Below are 24,515 nucleotides of genomic sequence, written 5' to 3'. Positions count from 1 at the left end.
CGCTCTGCTTGACACAGCCCCACCTCCTCCTGACCTGCGCCTGTGATGGACAGAACATCGTTCCAATGCTGTGATGCCTTCTGTCTATCACAGGCGCAGGTCAGGAGGAGGCGGGGCTGTGTCGAGCAGAGCAGTGACAATTATAATGTAAGTGCCGGTAACAGTATGCTATCCCGTGGCTCTCCTCTTCCTCCCTGGGGCGATCGCTGGGAGACCGGCTCCCAATCAACACCCCGCTGACGGTGCCCCCCCATCAGGCAGGCGGCCCAGCTCGCAAGCCCTCATTTTCCACTTGCAAAACATGAGTAGGCGAGTGGAAAATTTGAGGGCTGTAGTGTATGTAAAGTACTACTATCTTGAAACTCCAGTGAGGGTGGCAATTCTAATGCCCACCAAGTATCCCTAGGCATTAGATTCTGCCCTCCCAGGTCAGGCTGTGTAGTTTATACAACAAACTGAGCTGGCTAATTAGCATGAGCTCCAGCATACTGATGTGGCAACACAAGTTAAAAGTAACAAAAAAAACATCCCTTCATTAAAAAATAAATAAAAAATAGTGAGCTCCTCCCTTCAGGCACCACATCGTTTGAACATGTATGGAATCCTTGCTCTGCTTAAGGTTGGTTTGGTTGGCTCTTTGCCCATGTTGATAACAGAACAAAATCGAATAGGACTCGTGGCAGCAATATTGTGGCATTTTGTACAGCCATCCATTAGGTTGGTTAGCCAGGTATCTATTACTCGTGAATTGCGACAGCCCCTTTAAAAAGAAATCTTCCACAAACATTGAATATGTGCCACAGAATGCAGATCAAGACTCAGAATAGCTGCTTAATTTGCAGCTTCCAAGACACACTTAAGCTGGCCTTACATTATACAATTTTCTTATTCAATTTCCTTTAGATTTATATTCAAGGCTTGTAGTGCAAGGGCCTCCCTAATTGCATATAAATTGAAAGCATTTGGGTTTGACCTCATATTATATGGTTTTGGTAAATCTAAAGGAAAAAAAATTGTACAACAAAATTAATGTACGGCCAGCCTAAGATTTAAAAATCTGGGGCTGGAGTATGTGGCTAAGACATATTAGATAGAAAAAAATAAAACGCAGACAGCTACCAAAATGTAATATGAGAAAATCTATTAGACTGCGTTGTTGCTAGGAAGCTTTATGTAGCACATGTACTCCAGTAGTCCTAGGAAAATACAAATATAGTAGAAAAAGTAGGAAATCTCTCACCACAAAACAAATTACCACCAACAAAGTTATACACAAAATATATATGTATATTTTTATGTATATACATATGCTTGTGTATCTGCGTTATTAACAGTGTCGATTCCCCTCCCCCCCCCTTTTTAGTCAACAGAATCAACGCCAGAAGGCGGCCCTTTTGAGACAGTCTTTTGCAACACAATTTGTCTGTCTGGTAGCGGAGGTTCAGGTAAAGGCTGGATTCCACACTCTTTACTTGTGACCACATTTTTCTCTTCTGGAGATTCAACTGAATGAGTCTCTAATGACTCTCCATCAGCTGTGCCACCACCATCAGACACTTGATCCTGAAGGCCTTCAATCTTCTTATTGAGCTCATTGCGCTCTGTCTGGAGGGCTCTGCAGAGTTTTTCCAGACGTTCAAGTTTCACTTGCAATGCTTTGTGCTCCTTATCCCTAACAGTTTTCTAGAAAAAAAAAGTAGGAATGGTTAATACACCACAAAATGCCTAATGTCAATGGTAATCATCTCAAATCCTGAAGAGCCACCAAGTCCTCATGTACACAGAGCATCGGTTTAGCCCCTAAGAACCAGAAGATATCTAGCATTAATATGAAGTTATTCTGGGGATTGAGATGCATTAATGCTCAATCACTAGAAGTGTCTAGAGTTTAGAGTTTAGATGCGTTTAGCATTTTTTCTGCTCTTCAAACGCCTCTCCTGGTCAAAGCTTTGGCGTTTTGTTTTTTCCCAGGCTGTATACGCTTCTATCCTAATGCATAGGTAAAATTGATGTGTGCATGGACACAAGTGCTTTTACAGGCTGGACAAAAAAACAAAAAAAAAAAAAAAAACAACAAATGCCTGTAAATGCGGGGTTTAAGCCAAGTGTGCATGAGGCCTAACAGTACATATGCTCTTCAGTTTTTCACAGCCTCTCAAATGATCTAATCAGTTTTCTTACAATGGGGTACATAGTAGTACTAGGTACTATGGTGCACAGGACTATTCAGTACTCATTTTATGCAGGCTTAATTTGGCTCATAAATGACAACACATTCCTTGGCAAGGCAGGCCAAAGAGTATGGCAAATTAATGCAAAATTCCTACAGCTATAGTCACATCAATTGAAGCAGGTCTCAGTGCAGGCAGCTGGGTCCTGGAGAAATCGTATTTATTTATAATGAGCAAGGAAAGAAAATTCTTTATTGTTCATTAGGGACACAGGACTCTGTCATTCTGATACAATTGGGATTATGTAGCCACTTGCAGAAGGGTTTGGACACTGGCAAAAAAATAACACATTGGCCAGCTGGGAATAATCCCTTCAACTCACAGCATTTTTTTTTGCTATTGTCCTAGGCAAATGGTGGTCTAATCCTTTTTAGCTAGTTATTTACCCTCTCCCCAATAAAATGTGCTACATGCTGCTGAGCTGGGTTCTCTATGCTGCTATCCAAGTCAGAATTTCTTTGGAGATGCCTTGAAAACTGGGCCCCAAAGGACCAAAGAATGTTGAGCCTGGATAGAATGCAAACGGAAGGCATTGGGCTTTGCTTGTGGTGCTTCCCAGACTTTCAGGAACTGTTAGCCACAGAGCGCTTTCTAGGTCCAGAATCATAGCACAGCCTCTGGTGTGACCCAGACTCCGAAGACTTAATGAGCAACTCCTGTTCTGCTGTTTATGCAGAAGATGTTAGCACACGGAGGATGCAATGTCATTAGTTTGAGTGTAGCACATACACTCCCCGCTCTGTTCCCACATGTTTAATACTGGGAAGCTTCTTTCCACTATAGCGCCCATCTGCAACAGAAACCTAGTTTTACACCTTGGTTAGTCTTTACTGAAGCCTAGTGACCTGGCCACCTAAGGCCATTGAACCTCTCCTTCTTAAGCAACAGAATGGTTATTTACCTGCCATTCTCTGTTAAATTAATCCTGCTCAGCAGTACAACATATCAGATACCAAGTACAAGACAGGCAGTCCCAGTACATCAAGTTGCTCCAGCTGACAATCCACTAACAGTTCTGGGAGAGCCTGTCCCTTCTAAGGGACCTGACATATAGTCTGGATCATTGTCCCCTGTTTGAGTCAACATCATCTTCAGAGTCTCCCATAGTTTAATTAGGGGTGGCTCCCTCCTCTGCTTTATCCAAGAAAGAGTTCTCCACAGCTATTCTGGGCCAGGTGCAAAGATCCTCTGACAGAAGCAGTGGATACTCTGGTGGCTCCATGGGATTAGTACAAACTTATCTATGTCTTCCCTCTTCTGAAACTCCTTCCTCATTTACTCTGAATAGATTAAGGGCATTTCAGTGATTCTCATAGCACCTTGTGTACAAACTGTGGACCCCCTGTAAGTTCATCCACATCTTCTATAACAAGGACTGGTTTACTCCTCTGCTTTATGGCCGCTGGTTTTAATGCCACTGCTATTGAAGCCCAGGTAAGGCTTACTTCACCTGGTACCAGGGGAAACCTTTTTACCCCAAAAAATACTCAAGGGGTTGATCTCATAACCTTTATAACTGTCTCCCACTTGTTGGATAAGGCTTTTGTACAGGAAGCCTCTGATGTAGCTCCTCCTGTACAATCTTCTACTGTGAGATAGGAATTTGATTCTATTGGCCACACACACACACACACACACACACACACAAAAATAAAAAATTATCAGGGATTTTCCCTATACATTCACTCTCTCACAAAGTAGCATTTCTTGTTGCTATCACTCCTGTAAGAAGCGTGCCTAAGCTGGTGGACATGTCTTTTTTTTAAATCTTTCTGGTCACATTTTCCTGTCAGGGTGCACTCCACTGGATCTGCGAGTGCTTCTTGGGACTATAAGCATCAAGAAACTGTTTAACAGATTGGCAAGGCTGCTTCATGTTTCTCTTTTAATACAGTGCACATCCGGAAAGTATTCACAGCACTTTTTCTACATTTCATGTTACAGCCTTATTCCAAAATAGATTAAATGTATTATTTTCTTTGAAATTCTACAAACAATACCCAATAATGACAACGTGAAAGAAGTTGGTTTGAAATCTTTGCAAATTTATAAAAAAAATAAAAAAAAAAATCACCACATGTACATAAATATTCACAGCCTTTGCCATGACACTCAAAATTGAGCTCAGGCACATCCTGTTTCCACTGCTCATACTGGAGATGTTTCTTCAACTTGATTGGGGTCCACCTGTGGTAAATTCAGTTGATTGGACATGATTTGTAAAGGCACACACCTGTCTAAGGGTCCAGAATTACCAGTGCATGTCAGAGCACAAACCAAGCAATGAAGTCCAAGGAATTGTCTGTAGACATCCAACACAGGATTCTATCAAGGCACAGATCTGGAAAAGGGTACAGAATAATTTCTGCAACATTAAAGGTCCCAATGAGCACAGTAGCCTTCATCATCATCCGTAAATGGAAGAAGTTTGGAACCACCAGGACTCTTCCTAGAGTAGCCAAACTGAGCAATCGAAGGAAAAGGGCCTTAGGTCAGGGAGGTGACCAAAAACCCATTGGTCACTCTGACAGAGCTCCAGCGTTTCTCTGTGGAGAAAGGAGAACCTTCCAGAAGAACATCCATCTCTGCAACACTTCACCAATCAGGCCTGTATGGTAAAGTGGCCAGACAAAAGCCACTCCTCTGTAAAAGGTACATGACAGCCCACCTGGAGTTTGCCAAAAGGCACCTGAGGGACTCTCAGACCATGAGAAACAAAATTCTCTGGTCTGATGAAACAAAGATTGAACACTCTGGCCTGAACAGCAAACATCATGTCTGGAGGAAACCAAGCATTGCTCATCACACCTGCCCAATACCATCCCTCCAGTGAAGCATGGTGGTGATTTTTTTCAGCAGCAGGAACTGGGAGACTAGCTAGGATCGAGAGAAAGATGAATTCAGCAATGTACAGAGACATCTTTGATGAAAACCTGCTCCATAGTGCTCTGGACCTTGGGCTGGGGCAAAGGTTCATCTTCCAACAGGACAACGACCCCAAGCACACAACCAAGATAACAAAGGATTGTGAATGTCTGAGTGGCCCAGCCAGAACCTGACCATTTCTGGAGAGATCTGAAAATGGCTGTGCACCGACCCTTCCCATCCAACCTGATGGAGCTTGGGAGGTCCTGAAAAGAAGAATGGGAGAACCTGCCCACAAATAGGTGTGCCAAGCTTGTAGCATCTTACTCAGAAAGACTGAGGCTGTAATTTGTGCTAAAGGTGCTTCAACAAAGTATTGAGTAAAGGCTGTAAATACTTATGTACATGTGATTTTTTTTTTTTTTTTAATTTGCAGAGATTTAAAACAATACCCCATAATGACAATGTGAAAGAAGTTTTTAACATTTTGAGGAAAATAATGAATTTAATACATTTTGGAATAAGGCTGTAACATAACAAAATGTGGAAAAGGTGAAGGGCTGTGAATACTTTACAGATGTCCTGTACGTCTGACAACTTGTTTTACCAGATGTATGTTCAAGCCTCAACAAAAATGGGTCCCACAGCTCCCATCCCATGGTGTTGTAATCTACTCCTAAGTACTGCTTTCTTTACAAAATTATGCAAGTTATACCTAGCTGGCCAACAGCCTTTTTTGTTTGCCAGTGTCCAAAGCCTCCTGCAGGCAGCAGTATAACTCAATTATATCAGATTTTGTAACCAACGTAAAATAATTTTTGCATTAGGGCACAATTGAAGTCTCATCTTTGGGTTACGAAGTTGCCTACAGAAGGATTCAACACTGGCAAACAAAGAACTGTAGATTGACCTAGGATATGCCCTCCTGCAACCCGCATGCCTCAGGTTTGTAGCAAAGTAGTACTGAGAGCATGATCATACACATGGAGAAGTGGGACCTGCATCTCTTATTGAATTCAAAGAAACACATTTTATGGAAAGTACAAAAATCCTGTGATATTGCCCGTTCAGGAGACTGCCAAGTGATTTTCCCCATAGGAGTATTTTTCTTGCACATTTAGTAGAGAGCATACAAACTATAAATGAGATGATCAGCAGGTGTGCATTTTCTTCCTGTTTGATTGTCATGTAGGTTGACAAGTATGAGCGAAAAGCCTGCACACATGGTTTCTGGTGTAAGTGCCATACCAGAACGTGGTGCAAGAAACCCATGTTCGGTGCATGTCTCCTGCACTGCGTTTAAAATGCACAGAGGTTGAGAACTGCAGTGGGTGTCAATATCAAATTAACAACACTCCAAACGCAGTGTGTTTGCCTGCACCAGATCACATGGTACAGAAGTACCATGTGATCCAGTTGCAGTGCATTTTCTAAATTAGTGCATGCACTACTTTTTGTGCAGTCCAGAGCAATTCAACCGGTTAAAATGAACAGGCTTGCGTGTTCCTGTACGATTCTTGGTGTGAACCTACCCACAATCAGACAGATGCTTTCTCACTAGAATCAAAACGAAACAATCTTTCTGTGACCATAGAATTTACCTCTCAAAGAGACTGATTAAATTCTTTTTAATTGAAGAGCTTATAATTTTTTTTTTTTTAGGAACACATGATAGAAGACACACAACACTAAAATCTGAGAAAAGACTTGTAGGATGCTTTCAAAAAAATAGGACAACAAAGATATCTACAGTCACACTCACCTCTTCAGCCATTTGTAATAGGGCTTTATTGTTATTTTCCCACTTGGTACGCCAAACAATGGTTTCTTTTTCTAGTTTCTTTATTTTCTTGGTCATCTAAATAATAAAACATCAAATGGCAGGATTAAAATTATTTTATTTTCCTTGAGGAAAAGTCCTATTTATTGTTTCCGCAACACTGTTATATCTTCGACTGTATAAATAGATCTATGTTTCCAAAACTTTACCTGTTTAAATACTGTATTGAATCATAAGATCTGTATGCATGAAGGTAAAAAACCTGTGTACCGATCCTCCCGCCGCCCTCTCCTTACCCGAGCCAAACCCTGATCCAGCAATGTGCATGAGAGCTGCAGCTCTCCCGGGTCTCTCCCTTATTGACTGAGACAGCAGCAGAAGCCATTGGCTTCCGCCACTGTCAATCATAGCCAGCGAGGAGGGAGTGGAGGGCAGGACTGAACAATGCTTTGCATGTTTTATAGACACACTGAGGTGGCTTGGGAGCAAGCATGCACGAGTTGCCCCCAGAACAAGCAGCTTGCGCTGGAGGCACTCGACAAGGGGGAACAGCCAAAAACCCCAGCGAAGCCCCCGAAGAGGACAAGGGCTGCTCTCTGTGCAATACCATTGCACAGATAATGTACATTTTTTTTTTTTCTATAAAATCTTTTACAACCCCAGCCTGGGGATCCTCAAAAAAAGACAAAAAATTAAAACAAGAAAGAAGGCTTCCAGAACTCCAGAGCTGGATTCCTGAGCTACCAGGCCAGGGACAACCTGGTTCCCAGTAACAGATGAACAGGTATATCCCAAAACAGGAAAGACTTGTCCCACAACCACAGAGAATGTTGCCTTGCAGAATTCTGGATTGAAACTGGGCAAATAGGAATACATGTCCAGGATAAATTCTCCCTTAGGGCTTGACGACCTGGTGGCAACGACAACTTAAGCCAGAAAGAGAGATAGAAGGTTCAATGTCGATCTGCTAATCGGTGTGGCGACATGATTAGAGGTACGGTAAGCAACTGAGGATAGGCAATGTCTAAAACTTCAGTTTGTAGCTCTGGGAGTCTATCTCCAAAACCCAAGCCTCTGAGATGCAAGCTGTCCAAGTGTTCACAAAGTTAAATAAGCATCCCCCTGCTCTGGAAAGTGGGAATGCACCTTCATGCAGAGGAAGGCATGTCCGAGGATCTGAATGCAGGTGGGTTGGGGGAACCAAGCTTGGAGGAAGTGGGGGTCAAGGGAGTAGAGTAACGAAGGACAATTCTTACAGATAAGGAGGGATGGTCTTTTCAGTCTGTTCTTGATGCTTCTCCCACTGAGGAAGAGGCATGCTCTAGCCACCAGTAATATCCTTGATGATATCAAGAGCTGGTTCAAAGAGAGGCTGTCCCTCATAGAACATGCAAATTAAAAGCTTTACACACAAGGGTTTTCCAGTCCATCACTTTAGCTAAAGTGTCTTACATATATGAACATGGGACACATGTAAACAAATGAGATGGGAGGCTTCTAGCAAACCAACCCTCCATAACTTGAACACTTCAGCCATCTGCTTTGTTAAACCATGTCTGACTGGTTAAAATTACAAAGTAAGGTCACAGCCAGAATCGAACAAAAGGCCCTGCCAGTGAGAACAAAGCGTCAGAAGGGTTTTCAAACGCTTATCAGTACAGACATCCAGAACCAGCCTACAGAGTGCCCTATGTGGAAGCCAAGCACTCAAAGCACACTTACAGGCTATCCAGAAATGGTACACCTAAAGCCAGGCTGAGGGCGACAGCACTGGCTAGCTGTATTGTAGACAAATATCCAGTACAACATAGAGAAGTGTCATTATTAAAGAAAAATTTTCACAAAAAAAAAAAAAAAAAGTTATGATAATGCTGTAGAAGAGACATCAATTATCCTGGAAACCTAGCAAAAAATGCTGGTAGTGAGAGGGATTATACTGGACTGGCCTACAGATTTTTGTTTGCCAGTGTTCAATCTTATCAATCTTACTGTAGATGGCAGTAGAGCCCAAAAGGTAGACTTCCTCTGTGTTCCTCAAACGATTAGGAAGAAATATGAATTGCATGGAAAATGTTAAATGGTTATTCTGATGCTACCACTCCATATAAGAACATAGGACATAAAATTAACCAAGATAAGGTAAAATGAGTTAAGAGAAAAAACATTTAGAACACACCTAGGGAAGACAGTTAACCCCTTGATCGCCCCCTAGTGTTAACCCCTTCCCTGCCAGTGACATTTATACAGTAATCAGTGCATTTTTATAGCACTGATCGCTTTAGAATTGTCAATGGTCCCAAAAATGTGTCAAGTGTCCAATTTGTCAGCCGCAATATCGCAGTTCTGATAAAAATCACAGATCACCATGATTACTAGTAAAAAAAATATATAACTTTTGTGCAAACCAATATACGCTTACTGCAATTTTTTTTTACTAAAAATATGTAGTAGAATACATAACCTAAACTGAAGAAAAAAAATTGTTTTTTTTTCTTTTAAATGTGACTTTTTTTCAAAAAATAAAAACCGCAGAGGTGATAAAATATCACCAATAGAAAGCTCTATTTGTGGGTAAAAAAAATTTTTTGACAATTGCTCACGACCGCTCAATTGTCAGTGAAAGCGGCGAAGTGCCGTATTGGAATAAAATGGCCTGGTCATTGAGCAGCAAAATCTTTCGGGGCTGAAATGGTTAAAGATAATATTTAAAAAAAAAAAAAAAAAAAAAAACTATTTACAAGAAAGCCCATGGGCTTCAGAATAAAATAGCATCTAATGTTTTGGACCCTCCTAAAAAGTTGGTCATTTTTTTTTTTTTAGAAAGGGCAGAAGGGTTACTGAAAATCACATTCCAGATTCTCCATAAAATTGAGAGAAAGCGAGCTATAGTTTGTAATTTGTGGTAACAACATTCTTGCACCCAGGGCCGTTTTTAGGGCAGGGCAAAAGGGGCAGCTGCCCTGGGCCCTGTCATTGTTGTGGGGCCCAAAGCAGCTGCCTCATACTTGCCAACTATCCTGGTTTAAATTCCCTTGTCCCTTGAGGTTTTAGTCCAGTGCTGTGTCCCAATATCTCAGTGGGAAGTGCTGCTACCAATGCTGCAAAGCTCTGCCCTATTGCTGTGTACGGATGACTCACCCGCAGACCCTGTTTTTACACGTAAATTACAGACATTCATACATAAATATCAGTGGCATTCATATGTAAAGGTGGCATTCATGCGTAAATAGCGGCAGCCAGCTGCATTGATATGTATATCATTCCCCCTGAGGTCATTTCCACAGTAATCTCTAGCAACCAGTCAACAAGCAGCAATCATGTGCTGTAACCTCTAGCAACTAATCAGTGAGCTGTAATGTGTGCTGTAACCTCTAGCAACCGGTCAGTAAGGGGTAATGATACTCTGTAACCTCTGGCAACCAATCGCAATAGCTGCCTGATCTGATTCAGTAAATTTGGAGTCTATCTGCTATTTATTGTATGTCTCAGAGCAGGTGGAGAGCAAAACTGCATGGGAGGGGGGCCCAAGAAAAGTTCTACCCAGGGTCCAGTCAATATTAAAGATGGCCCTGCTTGCACCGTATCATACCCATCTCTAGAGTTTTTCTTTAATATGAGGGGTTTGGTTTTTGGACCAATATAAATATTGACTTGAGGCTTTAGAAGGTTCATTAGCTAATAAAAAGGGATAGCACACCATCTTGCATTTAAATTACAGATTTTTATTGTTTTTAGAAGGATTTTTTTTAGATGCCCCAATTAGGTATACCAAGTGGTTTTATAGATAAGGGGTTATATTTTATGGAAATTGTAAATTCATTTTATGTGTTAATGTTTATTGGTCTCATTTTTTTCAATTTTAAAATTATCGGGTTTAGCACAATGCGTAGGGGGTAACTGTGATCATCAATGGTTAATTAATGCCTGTATTTCTATGCAATTTTATACTGTTGTAAATTAGATTAACAGTCATCAGCATTGCCTAAACAATGTGCAGTGACAATTGAAATGAATTTTAAATGGTATAACATTTGGGTGGAGTTTTCCTTTCTTCACCCCCCTATTAGAGAGCAGTATATACTATTTAAGACTTCACTAATATGGCCGCTGGTCTTCTTCATGATGAGGTCCATGATGAAAACGCGCTCTAGGCGGGAATTCTGGTAATCACGTGCATCACTTCTGGCATGGCTCCTTTCTATTGCACAGGTGGTTTATTTGGTGTCGACACTGAGCACAAATGAATGTAAGCACAATACCTATGTTTTTATTATGTCCTGTTAAATAAAAATACACTATATTTTTCTCCCTGGTGTCTGTATCATAGTCAAGTGATTGACAGCAAGATTTCCAGTTATTTGGGCCACAACAGATTCCACATAAACAAACTCAAGTAAACTTTTAAAAAAGGTCCAATTGGTCTGTAAGTTCTTTAGGCATACGGTGGAGTGCACACTAAAGAGTGAAGATTACAAATATACAGAAAAAAAAAAAAAAAGACTGTCACTTTATATTAAATGGCCTTTGGACTGAATTTCTTTATCCAATTACAGACCAGACCATTTGCTGGTTAAGACCAGACCACTTTTTGCGATTCGGCACTGCATCGCTTTAACTGACAATTGTGCGGTCGTGCGACGTGGCTCCCAAACAAAATTGACATCCTTTTTTTACCACAAATAGAGCTTTCTTTTGGTGGTATTTGATCACCTCTGCGTTTATTTTTTGCGCTATAAACAAAAATAGAGCGACAATTTTGAAAAAAACGCATTATTTTTTACTTTGTTATAATAAATATCCCCCCCAAAAAAAAAAAAAAAAAATATATATAAAAAATTTCCTCCCTCAATTTAGGCCGATACGTATTCTACATATTTTTGGTAAAAAAAAAAAAAAAAAAAAAAAAATGCAATTATTGATTGGTTTGCGCAAAAGTTATAGCGTTTACAAAATAGGGGATAGTTTTTGGCATTTTTATTAATAACTTTTTTTTTTACTAGTAATGGCGGCGATTAGCGATTTTTATTGTGACTACGACATTAGGGTGGACACATCGGACATTTTTGACACATTTTTGGGACCATTGTTATTTATACAGCAATCACTGCTATACAAATGCAGTGATTCCTGTGTAAATGACATTGGCAGAACGGGGAGATGCGGTCTATAACGGCATCTCCTCGTTCAGCCGCCCCGTGAGACGATCCGCGGGTAGGCCCGCAGCAATCGGGTCCGCAGGACCTGCAACAGGACTCACAGGGGTCCCGACCAGCACGCCAGCGCTCGCGATGGCAGGGCGGCATTTAAAGTTTGACGTACCTGTACGCCAATATGCCTGCCCGTGCCATTCTGCCAACGTACATCGGCGCGTGCCGGTCAGGAAGTGGTTAAATACACATCTGATATTTTTATGGTGGAACATTATATTTTATTTATTGTAAATGTGTTTATATTTAAAATTGAGGATGTACATTTGGGATTCATGAACATGGTATTGCAGATATAAGCATATATTTTAGATATCAGAGTAGCTTTACATATAAGCATTTATTTTCACACATATGCACATTTGTATAGTGTCCCCTTCAATCTTTATCACCTACACTACTGGTAGAATAAGCAGTCATTTAAAAAAAATTATACCTTTTCCATTCAAACCATAGGCTTGAGAAATAAGCACAAAGAGGGAATGATAGATGAATCACGAAAACCTGATACCACATCCAGAGGGTGTAAAGCCTTGTCCTGTAGAGTCTGAGGCTTAGGACAAAAAGAAGGCAACACAATGCCCTGATTAGAATGGAATGCAGAAACCACCTTAGGTAAAAAGGATGGCCGAGGCCCAATAACCCCCTTGTCATGGTGAAGCATCAAGGTTCCTTACAGGAAAGGGCAGCAAATTTGGAAAAACCTATGAGCAAAAATAATGGCAGCCAGAAAAATACCTAGTGTCATAAGGACTAAATGGAAAACCTTGGATGGGTTCAAACAGATTTCTGTAAAACAGAGGGTACCACATGGATTCCCGATTGGAGTAACAATATGTTTGATACCCTTGTATAAAAGGCATGCACCAAAGAATGTAAAGCAATTGGCCTCTGAGAAAAAAACAAAATCTGACCCTTGGTTGCACTCAAGGGCAGTCACAGATCAATACCCAACTGGATGAAAGCCAAAATACAGCCCACAGCTTGCAAGGATGAAAACTCCCACAAGGCAACATTAAGATTTCCGAGTCCTATGGTAAATCTTCCTTGAAGTTGCATTCCTAGCCTTCAACGGGATAGGAATGATGGAATCAGATACTCGTTTCTCAAGACTATAGCTTCAACAGCCATGCTGTTAAAGTCAGTGACTAAGGAAGGATGAAAGATTGGGCCTTGCAACAGAAGGTTGTGTCAATTTAGAAAAATGCCCACCGACATGTTACTTATAATGTCATACCATGTTTGTCTGGGCCAAGCCTATGGGACCAGAATCACAGCAATCTTCTTAACCTGAATCCAGTAGACGAGATAGAAGCTGCAATGGTCATGGAATGTCACCATGGCAACCACTGCAAACGCCTGAGGATCCAAGGTCCTGGAGACAAACCTGTCCAATGTCCCCAGTGAATCTGGATGCCAGAAGGTCTGCATCTGGGGTGCCACACCACTGGATGAAGAGCCCACTCCCTCAAAGGCAATTATTGATGGTTGAGGAAATCTGCCTGCCAGTTTTCCACTCCTGGAATATAAATGGTGGACAGAGTGGGAACATGAAGTTCTGCTCAAGATTGGATTAGATCCAGTTCCTCCTTGATGATTTCTGTATGCCATCACTGTTGTCCAATGGGGACCCTTACAACCGTTCTGACCAATGTAGAAGAACAATTCAAATCGCCCTCAGATCTAGAATGTTGGAGGGCAACAACCTTTAATATGGCATCCTGGATGGAAAGACTGTGCAGATCCCCCCCATCAAGCTGGTGTGTTAGCATAACCTTCCATGTGAGGGGGAGAAATTAATTTTCTATATCCAGCTGTCTCGACATCCACCAGTCTCAGAGACCGTAGCATTTTGGAGCATAGTGACAATTGTGGCCTGCAGTCAACATTCCGCTGTAGAGGCCTGGAATGAAACCAGGCAATAGGTAACGCATCAAAGGAGGCTACCTTCTTTCCCAGGACCCTCATATGACAGCATAGTGAGCAAGTGCACCTGAGTTCTCAGAGAAAGGCATTTTCCTGGCCTGGATATTGTAAACTCTGGACTGGGCGGAAAAGCAGATTCTTGGAAATTGAGAACCCATCCAAACTTCTTCAGAGTGTGCACCATGTGAGACTTATTGCTCTTCAGGAGAGAAAAGAATTGGTCTCCGAGTCATCCAGATACCCTATAATAAGAAAACCTTGGGTCCACAGGAGGCCCAGACCCTGAGCCAAGACATTGGTGAATACTCTGGGGGCTGTAGGCAGGCCAAACTGTAAAGCCACTAATTGAACATGGTAATTCACCACAAACTGCATATAGCGCTGGTGGGGGAAAGATAAGAACACGCAAGGAATCTTTGATGTCCACTGACGCTAGGAATCTCCACACTGGAAAAGGGCCGCCACGAGCTGTATGAACTCCATCCAGAACTTCTGTATGCCAAGAAACTTGAGTCACCCGAGATCCAAAACGGGGCAAACATCTCCATTTAACTTTGGAACCATGAGTAGGTTCATGTAGAAACCAAGGAACCTTTTTTCTCTAGAACGAGAATGATCACTCTCTGGAATAGCGGGCAAGAAAGAGCATGCAAAAAAACAAATCTTATTTGCAGATTTAAAGAAACATTTGAAAGCATGAAGGGAGGAAGGGGAAAGCTCTGAAAATCCAGTTTGTATTCGTGAGACACAACATTGCAGACCAACTCACCCCTCATGCCTCTCCTTTACCTCCTCATCAGCATGCCAATAACATTTTTAAAGAAAACTTTTACATTTTTTGTTACATATCTTAGTTGAATTCCAGGGATGTCATCACTGGGTCCCTGTGCCACGCTCTATGTAATGCAGGCAGATCATGGTGCATGGGAGGGGCCAGAAAAATTGCTGTATTTAGTTTCCTGAAAACATCATAACAGCAGGTACCAGTGATGAAAAGCACTAACCTTTTCCATTTCTTGACGGAATGTTGTAAAAAGCTCATTGCTTTTTGCCATTGTGGTTTGAAATTCCTCAAACTTATCCATGTACAGAGAAAGCTGAAAAGAAAGAGCAGATAGTAAAATAGTCTGAGAAAATAAATAGTTGAATTAGATGTGCTTTAAAACGTTTAATAAAAAAAAAAAAAAAAAAAAAAATCCTGTGCCCCCTTCCTGCTGCTGAAATAACTGTTAATAACACATATAATCCTCTTTGTTTCCTGTAGCCTGTGTGCCTCTGTGTTTTGTAAAGAAAACGTTGTATATACCCGATTTGTGCTGCTCGATGATCACGTGAACAGCCGACGCTCTCTTCCTCTCCTCCCGAGTGAAGTCAGCGGGGGATTTTTGGCCCCTCCCGCTCTAGCTGTCAGACTAGTCTGGGAGAGGAGAGAGCCGGCCAGTCATGTCATCACCGAACAGCACACTTAAATCAGGTATAGACAGCATTTGTTTTTACAAAACACAGACAGAGGCACACAGGCTTAGGAAACAAACAGGATTATACACAAATTCATGCAAGTGGCTTAACAACCACTTTAAGGACTTGACAACTTGTGTATCTGCATAGAATTGAATGGAATGGAATGTCACAGTTTAATAAACAAAAAGAAAAAAGTAAAAAAGTGCAAGGCACCGCTGACCATAGCTGGCACTTCCTGCATGGTAGAATTTAAACACATTTAACAAAAAATTTAAATAAATATTAGTATTAAAATGTTCTATGAGGCCTAACCATTGGCATTGTAAACTCTTTATGTAGCAAAACCCTATAGAAACTGATTTCTCATCATTAATTCTAAATACAATAGTTTTCTTGCTACATATGGCTGGTAGGACCTCATAACGCTTTGTTTATTATACATTATGCATTTTTTTGTATCTGTTTTAAACAGCTAGTGATCAACAGTATTGCCCTCATAAACCCTGATTGGTTTGTAGATTTCCCCCTAAATAACATTTTACTTTCACAATCTACAAGAACACATACAATATCTCGAAAAAGTACACCCCACACATTTTTATAAAAACATTTTATTATATTTTTTCATGTGACAACACTGAAGAAAAGACACTTTGCTACAATGTAAAGTAGTGAGTGTACAGCTCATATAACAGTGTAAATTGCTGTCCCCTCAAAAGAACTCAACACACAGCCATTAATGTGAACAAAAGTGAGTACACCCCTAAGTGAAAATGTCCAAATTGGGACAAATTAGCCATTTTCCCTCCTCTGTGTCATGTGACTTGTTAGTGTTACAAGGTTTCAGGTATGACTAGGGAGCAGGTGTGTTAAATTTGGTGTTATTGCTCTCACTCTCGCATACTGGTCACTGGAAGTTCAACGTGGCATCTCGCGGCAAAGAACTTTCTGAGTATCTGAAAAAGAAAAATTTTTTCTCTATACAATGATGCCCTAAGCTAAGCTATAAAAAGATTGCAAAGACCCTGAAACTGATCTGCAGCACAGTGGTCAAGACCATACAGCAGTTTAACTGGACAGGTTCCACTCAGAACAGACTTCGCCATGGTCGACCAAAGAAGTTGAGTGCACATGCTCAGCGTCAGTGCTCAGATCATATGCCACACACTACATAGGATTGATCTGCATGGCTGTCATCCCAGAAGGAAGCCTCTTCTAAAGATGGTGCACAATAAATCCTGCAAACAGTTTGCTGAAGACAAGCAAACAAAGGACATGGATTACTGGAACCATGTCCTGTGGTCTGATGGGACCAAGATAAACGTATTTGGTTCAGATGGTGTCAATCGTGTGTGGCGGCAACCAAGTAAGGAGTACAAAGACAAGTGTGTCTTGCCTACAGTCAAGAATGGTGGTGGCAGTGTCATGGTCTGGGACTGCATGAGTGCTGCCAGCAATGGGGAGCTACAGTTCATTAAGAGAACCAGGAATGCCAACATGCACTGTGACATACTGAAGCAAAGCACGATCCCCCTCCCTTTGGAAAACTGGACTGCAGGGCAGTATTCCAACATGGCAACAACCCCAAACATACCTCCAAGATGACCACTGCCTTGCTAAAGAAGCTGAGGGTAAAGGTGATGGACTGACCGAGCATGTCTACAGACGTAAACCCTATAGAGTATCTGTGGGGCATCTGCAAATGAAAGGTGGAGATGCGCAATGTCTCCAACATCCAACAGCTCCTTGATGCCATCATGGATAAGTGGAAGAGGACTCCAGTGGCAACCTGTGAAGCTCTGGTGAACTCCATGCCCAAGAGGGCTATGGCAGTGCTGGAAAATAATGGTGGCCACACAAAATATTGACAATTTAGGGGTGTACTCCCTTTTGTTGCCAACGGTTTAGACATTAATGGCTGTGTGTTATTTTGAGGGAACAGCAAATTTACACTGTTGTACAAGCTGTACACTCATTACTTCACATTGTACAGTGGTGTAATGGAAATTTGTAGGTTCTGTATATAAATTGTATTCTATTTTATATGTATTGCACGATGCCCTCACTGTGCACACAGCACTAACAATGTTTTCAGTACATGTTTTGCATTCTTTCAAGTCCTGATTAGAATTAGCCTGCCTATGTAACGCCCCTTGTTACCATAAATGTACAATTGTAATATTAATGTGATACCGACGTAATCATGTGTATAAAAGCCTTCAAATGCGTCATAATAAAGGAGAACGGTTATTTGGAAAGATGCTGAGCGTATCTTTTGTGTCTGTTCCCTACTGCAGTAGTTATTAATTTGGAACCACTAATCAATATGAGGATAGGAGTTGCCTATCATCAAAATATCCATTTCAGTGGGGATCGAAACTTTGGGCACCCCAGGTAAAAAAGTGTATTAATGTGCATAACGAAGCCAAGGTAAGATGGAAAAATCTCCAAATGGCATCAAATTACAGATTAGACATTCTTATATGTCAAAAAAAGTTAGATTTTATTTCCATCATTTACACTTTCAAAATGACAGAAAACAAAAAAATGGCGTCTGCAAAAGTTTGGGCACCCTGCAGAGTTAATATCTTGTACTGCCCCCTTTGGCAAGTATCACAGCTTGTAAACGCTTTTTGTAGCCAGCCAAGAGTCTTTCAATTCTTGTTTGAGGTATCTTTGCCCATTTTTCCTTACAAAAGTGTTCCAGTTCTTTGAGATTTCTGGGCTGTCACGCACTGCTCTTTTAAGGCCTATCCATAGATTTTCAATAATGTTGAGGTCAGGAGATTGTGAAGGCCATAGCAAAAGCTTCAGTTTACGCCTCTTGATGTAATCCCCCGTGGATTTTGAGGTGCGTTTAGGATCATTATCCATTTGTAGAAGCCATCCTCTCTTTAACTTCATGTTTTTCACAAATGGCATCAAGTTACCATCCAAAATTTGCTGAAATTTTATTGAATCCATTTTTCCTTCTACTCTTGAAATGTTCCCTGTGCCACTGGCTGCAATCCAACCCCAAAACATGATTGATCCACCCCCATGCTTAACAGTTGGACAGAGGTTTTTTTCATTAAATTCTGTGCCCTTTCTTCTCCAAACGTACCTTTGCTCATTCCGGCCAAAAAGTTCTATTTTAACCTTATCGGTCCACAGAACTTGTTTCCAAAATGCCTCAGGCTTGTCTATATGTTCATTTGCAAAGTTCAAATGTTGATTTTTGTGGTGAGGAAGTAGAAGAGGTTTTCTTCTGATGACTCTTCCATGAAGACCATATTTGTACAAGTATCTCTTTATAGTGGAATAGTGTACCACAACTCCAGTGTCTGCCAGATCTTTCTGGGGGGATCGTGCAGTCAAACGTAGGTTTTGAATTGCTTTTCTCACAATCCTGTGAGCTGTTCTGTCTGATATTTTTCTTGATCTTCTAGATCTTGCTTTAACTTCCACTGTTCCTGATGACTGCCCTTTCTTAATTAAATTCTGAACAGAGGATATTGACATCTGAAAACGCTTTTCTATCTTCTTATAGCCTTCTCCAGCTTTGTGAGCGTCAACTATTTTCAGTTTTCTAGACAACTGCTTACAAGAACCCATGGTGCTGATTGTTGGGGCAAGGTCAGATGACTCTGGCCATTTAAAACCTTTGAGATTGACATCACCTGGTCTTCCCAGACAATGATTGAGAACAATCCGTGGCACTGGCAGGTCTCAGCTTTGCAAAGGGGGCAGTGCATGCTATAAATTCTGCAGGCGCCATTTTTTTGTTTTCTGTAATTTTGAAAGTGTAAATGATAGAAATAAAATCCAACTTTTCTTGACATATTATAAGAATGTCTAATCTGTAATTTGATGCCATTTGGAGTTTTTTCCATCTTTCCTTGGCTTCGTTATGCACATTAATAAACATTTTTACCTGGGGTGCCCAAACGTTCGATCCCCACTGTAGCAAAGGGTAATTTCTTCAGTGTTGTCACATGAAAAGATAATAACATATTTACAAAAATGTAAGAGGTGTACTCACTTTTTTGAGATACTGTACCTATTTTGGGACACATACAGCTTTTGTATCATATTAGGATACATACGGTATATTTTTATTGTACAAGTTTTTATCCTGGGAGAAACAGGCTATAGGTTATAGTTATTGTGATATTTTTTTAAGAGTAAACATCTCCTTTTTGACGATTGTCTCAATTGTTTGTGACATGTCTACTTTAATAAGGCTTATTAAAACAAAAAGTAAAACCACCCATTTTACCTGCGTTATGTACAGTGTTAGGATGGTAAATCTAAAAGCTTAGTATTTAATACTTCCACAAACTGTGCCCAACCCTCTCCCCACTGCCACAACAGTGGACATAGGACCAAAAATAGATCAGCAATTTACATCATTGGAAGTTTCTTTTCCCACAGTTTAAGCGTATTCATTAGGTATTTAAATCTGACAGCAGTTCTACAGTTCCACTTTAAAAGACTTCTAAAGTGCCTTGATTTGAATTCTGTGGAGCTGGCCTCAGTGTTAATTCTGAATGTTGTTGTTCTCTATAAAATCCAAAAGGGGAAGACCTCAAAATGCAAGGACAGTACTTTTAAGGCCATGTAAACACTTAAACCCATATAGTAGGTTTTAGAACACTCATGATATCACACCAATGCCCACACCCTTTTCACAGGTAAAATGATGCACATTTGTGCTATGAATTTCTGCTATTAGTTACTAGTTTTACCCCCTTCATGCCAACCGTACGCAAATATGCAGCCTCACCAGAGTAGGCTTTTTTCCATGGGGCCGTATATATGCGTATCTTCCTTTGTGCTGGGAGTGCAGCGAACAGCTCGCTCCCAGCACAGAGACCGGGGTCTCACCGAGAGCCCCAGGCCCCGTTCTAACGATCGGGACCCGGAACATCTGATTCCAGGTCACCTGATTGCAGTGATTAGTCACTGTAAAGCCTGCCTCAGTGTCTTGTCTCTGTGAATGGATGAGACAGATACAAAGAAATGGGTTTATCGGAGATAGCCATAGCTATTTACCACCAACTGAAAGCCCAATTTGTCATGAAAAAAAAACCCCACAAGGTATAATCCACCTGGATGCACATAGTAGTTGTGACGATATTTACAGTTCTAATAACATGTCAAAGTTGCAAAATTGGGCTTAGGCATTAAGATTTGTTTTACTCCTAGGTGTGAAGGGGTTAAAACATTCATCATTATGCAACTTTTAATCATTATTTCAATTAATCTTCTAAAAGGTAGATCCCACCTTCACTTGATAGTAGATACCAGCAGTACAAACTTCATTATTTGATTTATTTATTTTTACCACAGAGGTGGAGCGTTTTTTTTTTTTTTTTACAATTTCATCAGCACAGAAAGGTAACAGGGTTAGGGATGCAACATTCAGGGATGTGACTACTCTATACAAAAAAAATTAAAAAACTGGGAAAATTGCATCCTCAAATAAAGGCATTACAAATTTGCACAAGTAGCTTATTTAAAAAAAAAAAAAAAAAAGCACCAACATACACATTTATCATCTAACCTGCTGCTTCAATTGGGTTTCTTGTTGTTTAAGCTCTTCAAATTTTTGCCTGGTTTCTGTAGCCTCATTCAGCAACTAGAAAAGAAAACAAGCCACTTCATTCAACCTGCTTCACAGAACCACAATGCTATTCATTATAAATCTTCTCAGGTATATTGAGTTACAGCATGCATCAGCCCATCAGTCTGCAAATCTGTGAAAATGTATAGGCCAGTACAAAACACTAAAGCGCCACACATTTCGATTCTTACAGGAAAACCCTTAGTGAGGAATAAGTGGTTCCCAATGTTTACCTGTTTCTAAGAACACTAGTTGCCTGGCTGACCCAAAGTGCTACCTGTGATCACTTACAGACCCACCAGGAGTCTATAGGGCAAGCTGGAAATTTTCTGCAATACTAATCCGTGTTCACAGATGCATATGAAGCAAGATCTTTAGTAATAATTGGGCATTGTAAAATAAAAAAGGCAAAGAATGTGTTGTTACTCCTGAGCAGAACTTTAATTGCAACTGGCATCTGTAAGGACAGATACATTGTGTTCATGAATAAAGTACTGCATGGGGCTAGATTTCACAGCATCCAATGTTTCTTTCATGAGAAGACACAAATTGTAATAAAGCCTTCCTGCTGTGCCACAGCTGGTGCAAGAGGCTGCTCCTTCCCTTCACATAATAGGAGGAAACGTACAAACTATCTCCCCTGCCCATGACAGTTAATTTATAACTCAGAAATCTCATGATCACTACATAGTTAAATGTGAAGAGGTGAACATGACTGTACAGCTGTAACACTATAAATGCAATAACAATCTGTACTTTACCTCTCAGACTTTGGAAATTCCACTAAGCTCCCAAGCCCTGGAATTCTTTACTATATCCAGAATTAGGTTTATCTGAAGGCAATGGCTACATCTACCACAGCAATTAATTTCAGGTTATCTGGTCTGATCCAACACACTAGGCATATAGAAACCTGTTAACCTTGCCTGTCATTTATTTACTAAATACTATCTTTTCACAGTTGGATCATTTTAAACGATCATTAAGATATATAGCTATTGGTTAAGTCACGCACAAGCCTGGATAAATATGAATGTTGAGTTTTCTAAAATGCCTTAGCTATAACTTCCTCCAGCAACAATCTGTACTTACAAAATCTCTTTCCCGCTGGTGTCGTTCCTCAGCTTCTTTCATAAGCTGAGCTGTCTGCTGTAGTTTGGCATCAATTAGCTGCTGTTGAAGCTCCTTATGTTTGAAGACTTTATCAATGTGCTAAAACAATAAGCAGTTTCACTTGGTTAAAATGAGATACTATATTCAGGGGAAAAACACAAGGATCTGCATAAATGGCAAAAATGTAACATAGGTCAACAATAATGTAAAGTATTATAAGGCTCTCTATCAATGTTTAGTTATGTGTAAATACCAGCAAGGGATCCCCAGAAGCCTCCTGCAGTTCTTTATGGACATTAGGTTTGAGGGGACTGACAATTTACAGAAAAACTCAAGGAAATTTCATTTTCCCATGCAGTGGGGGGCTGTGCCCACACAGCGCAGGTTAACTGCTTGTTTTTGTTTAGGGGATTTTGGAGCGGAGATGTACTTACCTAGTCCACAAGACTGGTCCCCCGGCAAGCTCACGGTCTTGAGAATGAACTGTTTCTGATGTCATAACACCCATAGACTGGCTCTGGACATGGGGAAAGCAGTAACAGTCCACCACTGGATGTGGGAGAGTGCGACTTTCCGGAGGATCTAAGGACTGGGCAAGTACAGCTTTTCCTTGCTCCCCTAGACAAGACGAGCAGTTAACCCATGCCGCGTGGGCACAGCCACACTGTATGAGATGATGCATTTTTTTCCATGGAGTTATGCTTTTTTTTTTTAAGCTAAATTCCACTGTCGACTGATGTCACAGAGATGGTCCAGTTTCGGGAAGAATTGTGACCATGTGGTCAGGATCCGTCTACATGGCTGGGCCGGCACCCGGGTCTGTCAGGGAGCCGTTGGGAGCCTGAGCTAGCTACTCCCAAACTCTCTGCAGCCTAGCGCTCCAGGCTCCAGTGAGTTGGGGGGGGGGGGGGGGGGGGAGCAGAGCTGAGAGCTGGTGACTGACAGTTTCCAGCTTTCTGTTCACAGAGCTGTGAGAACCGAGCGATCGGTGGTGTTAGACCTCTAAGTTCTCAGTGCTATAGCTGGTGGGGGACTGATGCTGCATCCAGCCAAGTACCCCGTTTCCCCTAAAATAAGACCTAGTGTGATTGTCGGTGATAGCTGCAATAAAAGCCCTACCCCCCAAATAAGCCCTAGTTAAAGTCCTTGTAGGTCTTCTTTTCAGGGTAGGGCTTATTTTTGAGGAAACAGAGTAGGGCTTATATTGCAGCCAACACCGACAATCACGCTAGGTCTTATTTTAGGGGGAACAGGGTATGACTAAAAAACAAAACAAAACCCCATTCTATTTTAACAATCTCCTGTTTTTATATTGTTACCAAATATTTGGTAGTTGGAATCATAGAAAAATTCAGTAAATATTACATTTAAAACTAACCTTGACGTACTGGTAAAATTGCCTGTTATCGAACATTTTATGTACCATAGTTTTACACCGTTTTATGGCTGCATGCACTTTTGAGATGACATGTTGACATGGTTGGTATCTATTTAGCTTACAAAAATCTTTTTTATTTTACCAAATAAATTGGTATTATATTGTGTTTGTGTGTACTAAAATTTATTTTAGTGTAAAACTTTCCTAAAGTATGTGTTTGATAAATAGTTGTGCAAATATCGTGCAACATAAAAAACTGCAACTGCTACCATTTTATTCTACAGGGCCTCTGCTTTCAGAAATACATAAAATGTTTGGGGGTTTAAGGAAATTTCTAACAAAAAAATCCAGATTTTACGGTGTTAAAAGGTGTTGACGTTGGTCCAGATGACGAAACACAGAAAAAAAAATCTGAGTCTCCAAAGACACTCCGAACACATCGCTCAAACCTGGTCTAAATTATTATTGATTAAAATACCATGACATGAACCAGGTGGAGAAACAGAATAACAGATATAAACGTATACACGAAAGTGCCAAATAGGTACAATATCATGTGGATAGCTCAGAACTAGTCAAAAAAAAAAGGGAAGAGAAAAAAAAAAACCAGCGCAAACCATGTGGCTGGAATTTTTTCATTAAAGTCGATGGGACGCAGTTTTGCACTGGAGTAGACGGGACGCAGTTATTCATTGAATTCAATGGGAAGCAGCAAACCATTATCGGCGCCTTTTATTTTTTTTCTATCGGCAAAATGCCGATAACCCTATTTGTAGGCTGATAATTTTTGGCAGCCGATATATCTGTGCATTTCTAAATTATTCTATTGAGGGAAAGTAAAAATTCATGCAAAACACACAAAAGAAGATGGTAAATAGTAGGATCATAAACCACAACCGAAAGCATAAGCTTACCCAATAAAATGGTCAAAACATCCAGTTTCTCATTG

The 24,515-nt window shown here is 40.7% G+C and overlaps 1 protein-coding gene across 1 annotated transcript in view; it reads right to left on the bottom strand.

The window, feature by feature from the left end:
- Window positions 1-1,124: 1,124 nt before the first annotated feature.
- The window catches only part of TXLNG (taxilin gamma), an 89,573-nt gene continuing 66,182 nt past the window's right edge, over window positions 1,125-24,515 (bottom strand). Inside the window, exons 6-10 of the mRNA XM_077482198.1 lie at window positions 22,168-22,287; window positions 21,016-21,090; window positions 15,014-15,106; window positions 6,859-6,954; window positions 1,125-1,683 (exon numbers count right to left, since the gene is read on the bottom strand). Coding sequence (XP_077338324.1) covers window positions 1,360-1,683; window positions 6,859-6,954; window positions 15,014-15,106; window positions 21,016-21,090; window positions 22,168-22,287 — 708 coding nt within the window. The 3' untranslated portion in view covers window positions 1,125-1,359. The remainder of the gene's footprint in view (window positions 1,684-6,858; window positions 6,955-15,013; window positions 15,107-21,015; window positions 21,091-22,167; window positions 22,288-24,515) is intronic.

Source organism: Lithobates pipiens, unplaced genomic scaffold, assembly GCF_037356315.1.
Source record: "Lithobates pipiens isolate NorthernLeopardFrog02 unplaced genomic scaffold, aLitPip1_a1.2 Scaffold_16, whole genome shotgun sequence".
In the NCBI taxonomy this organism is placed as follows: domain Eukaryota; kingdom Metazoa; phylum Chordata; class Amphibia; order Anura; family Ranidae; genus Lithobates; species Lithobates pipiens.
The sequence above is the reverse complement of the archived record's forward strand: the minus strand, read 5'-3'. Positions and strand labels throughout refer to the sequence as shown.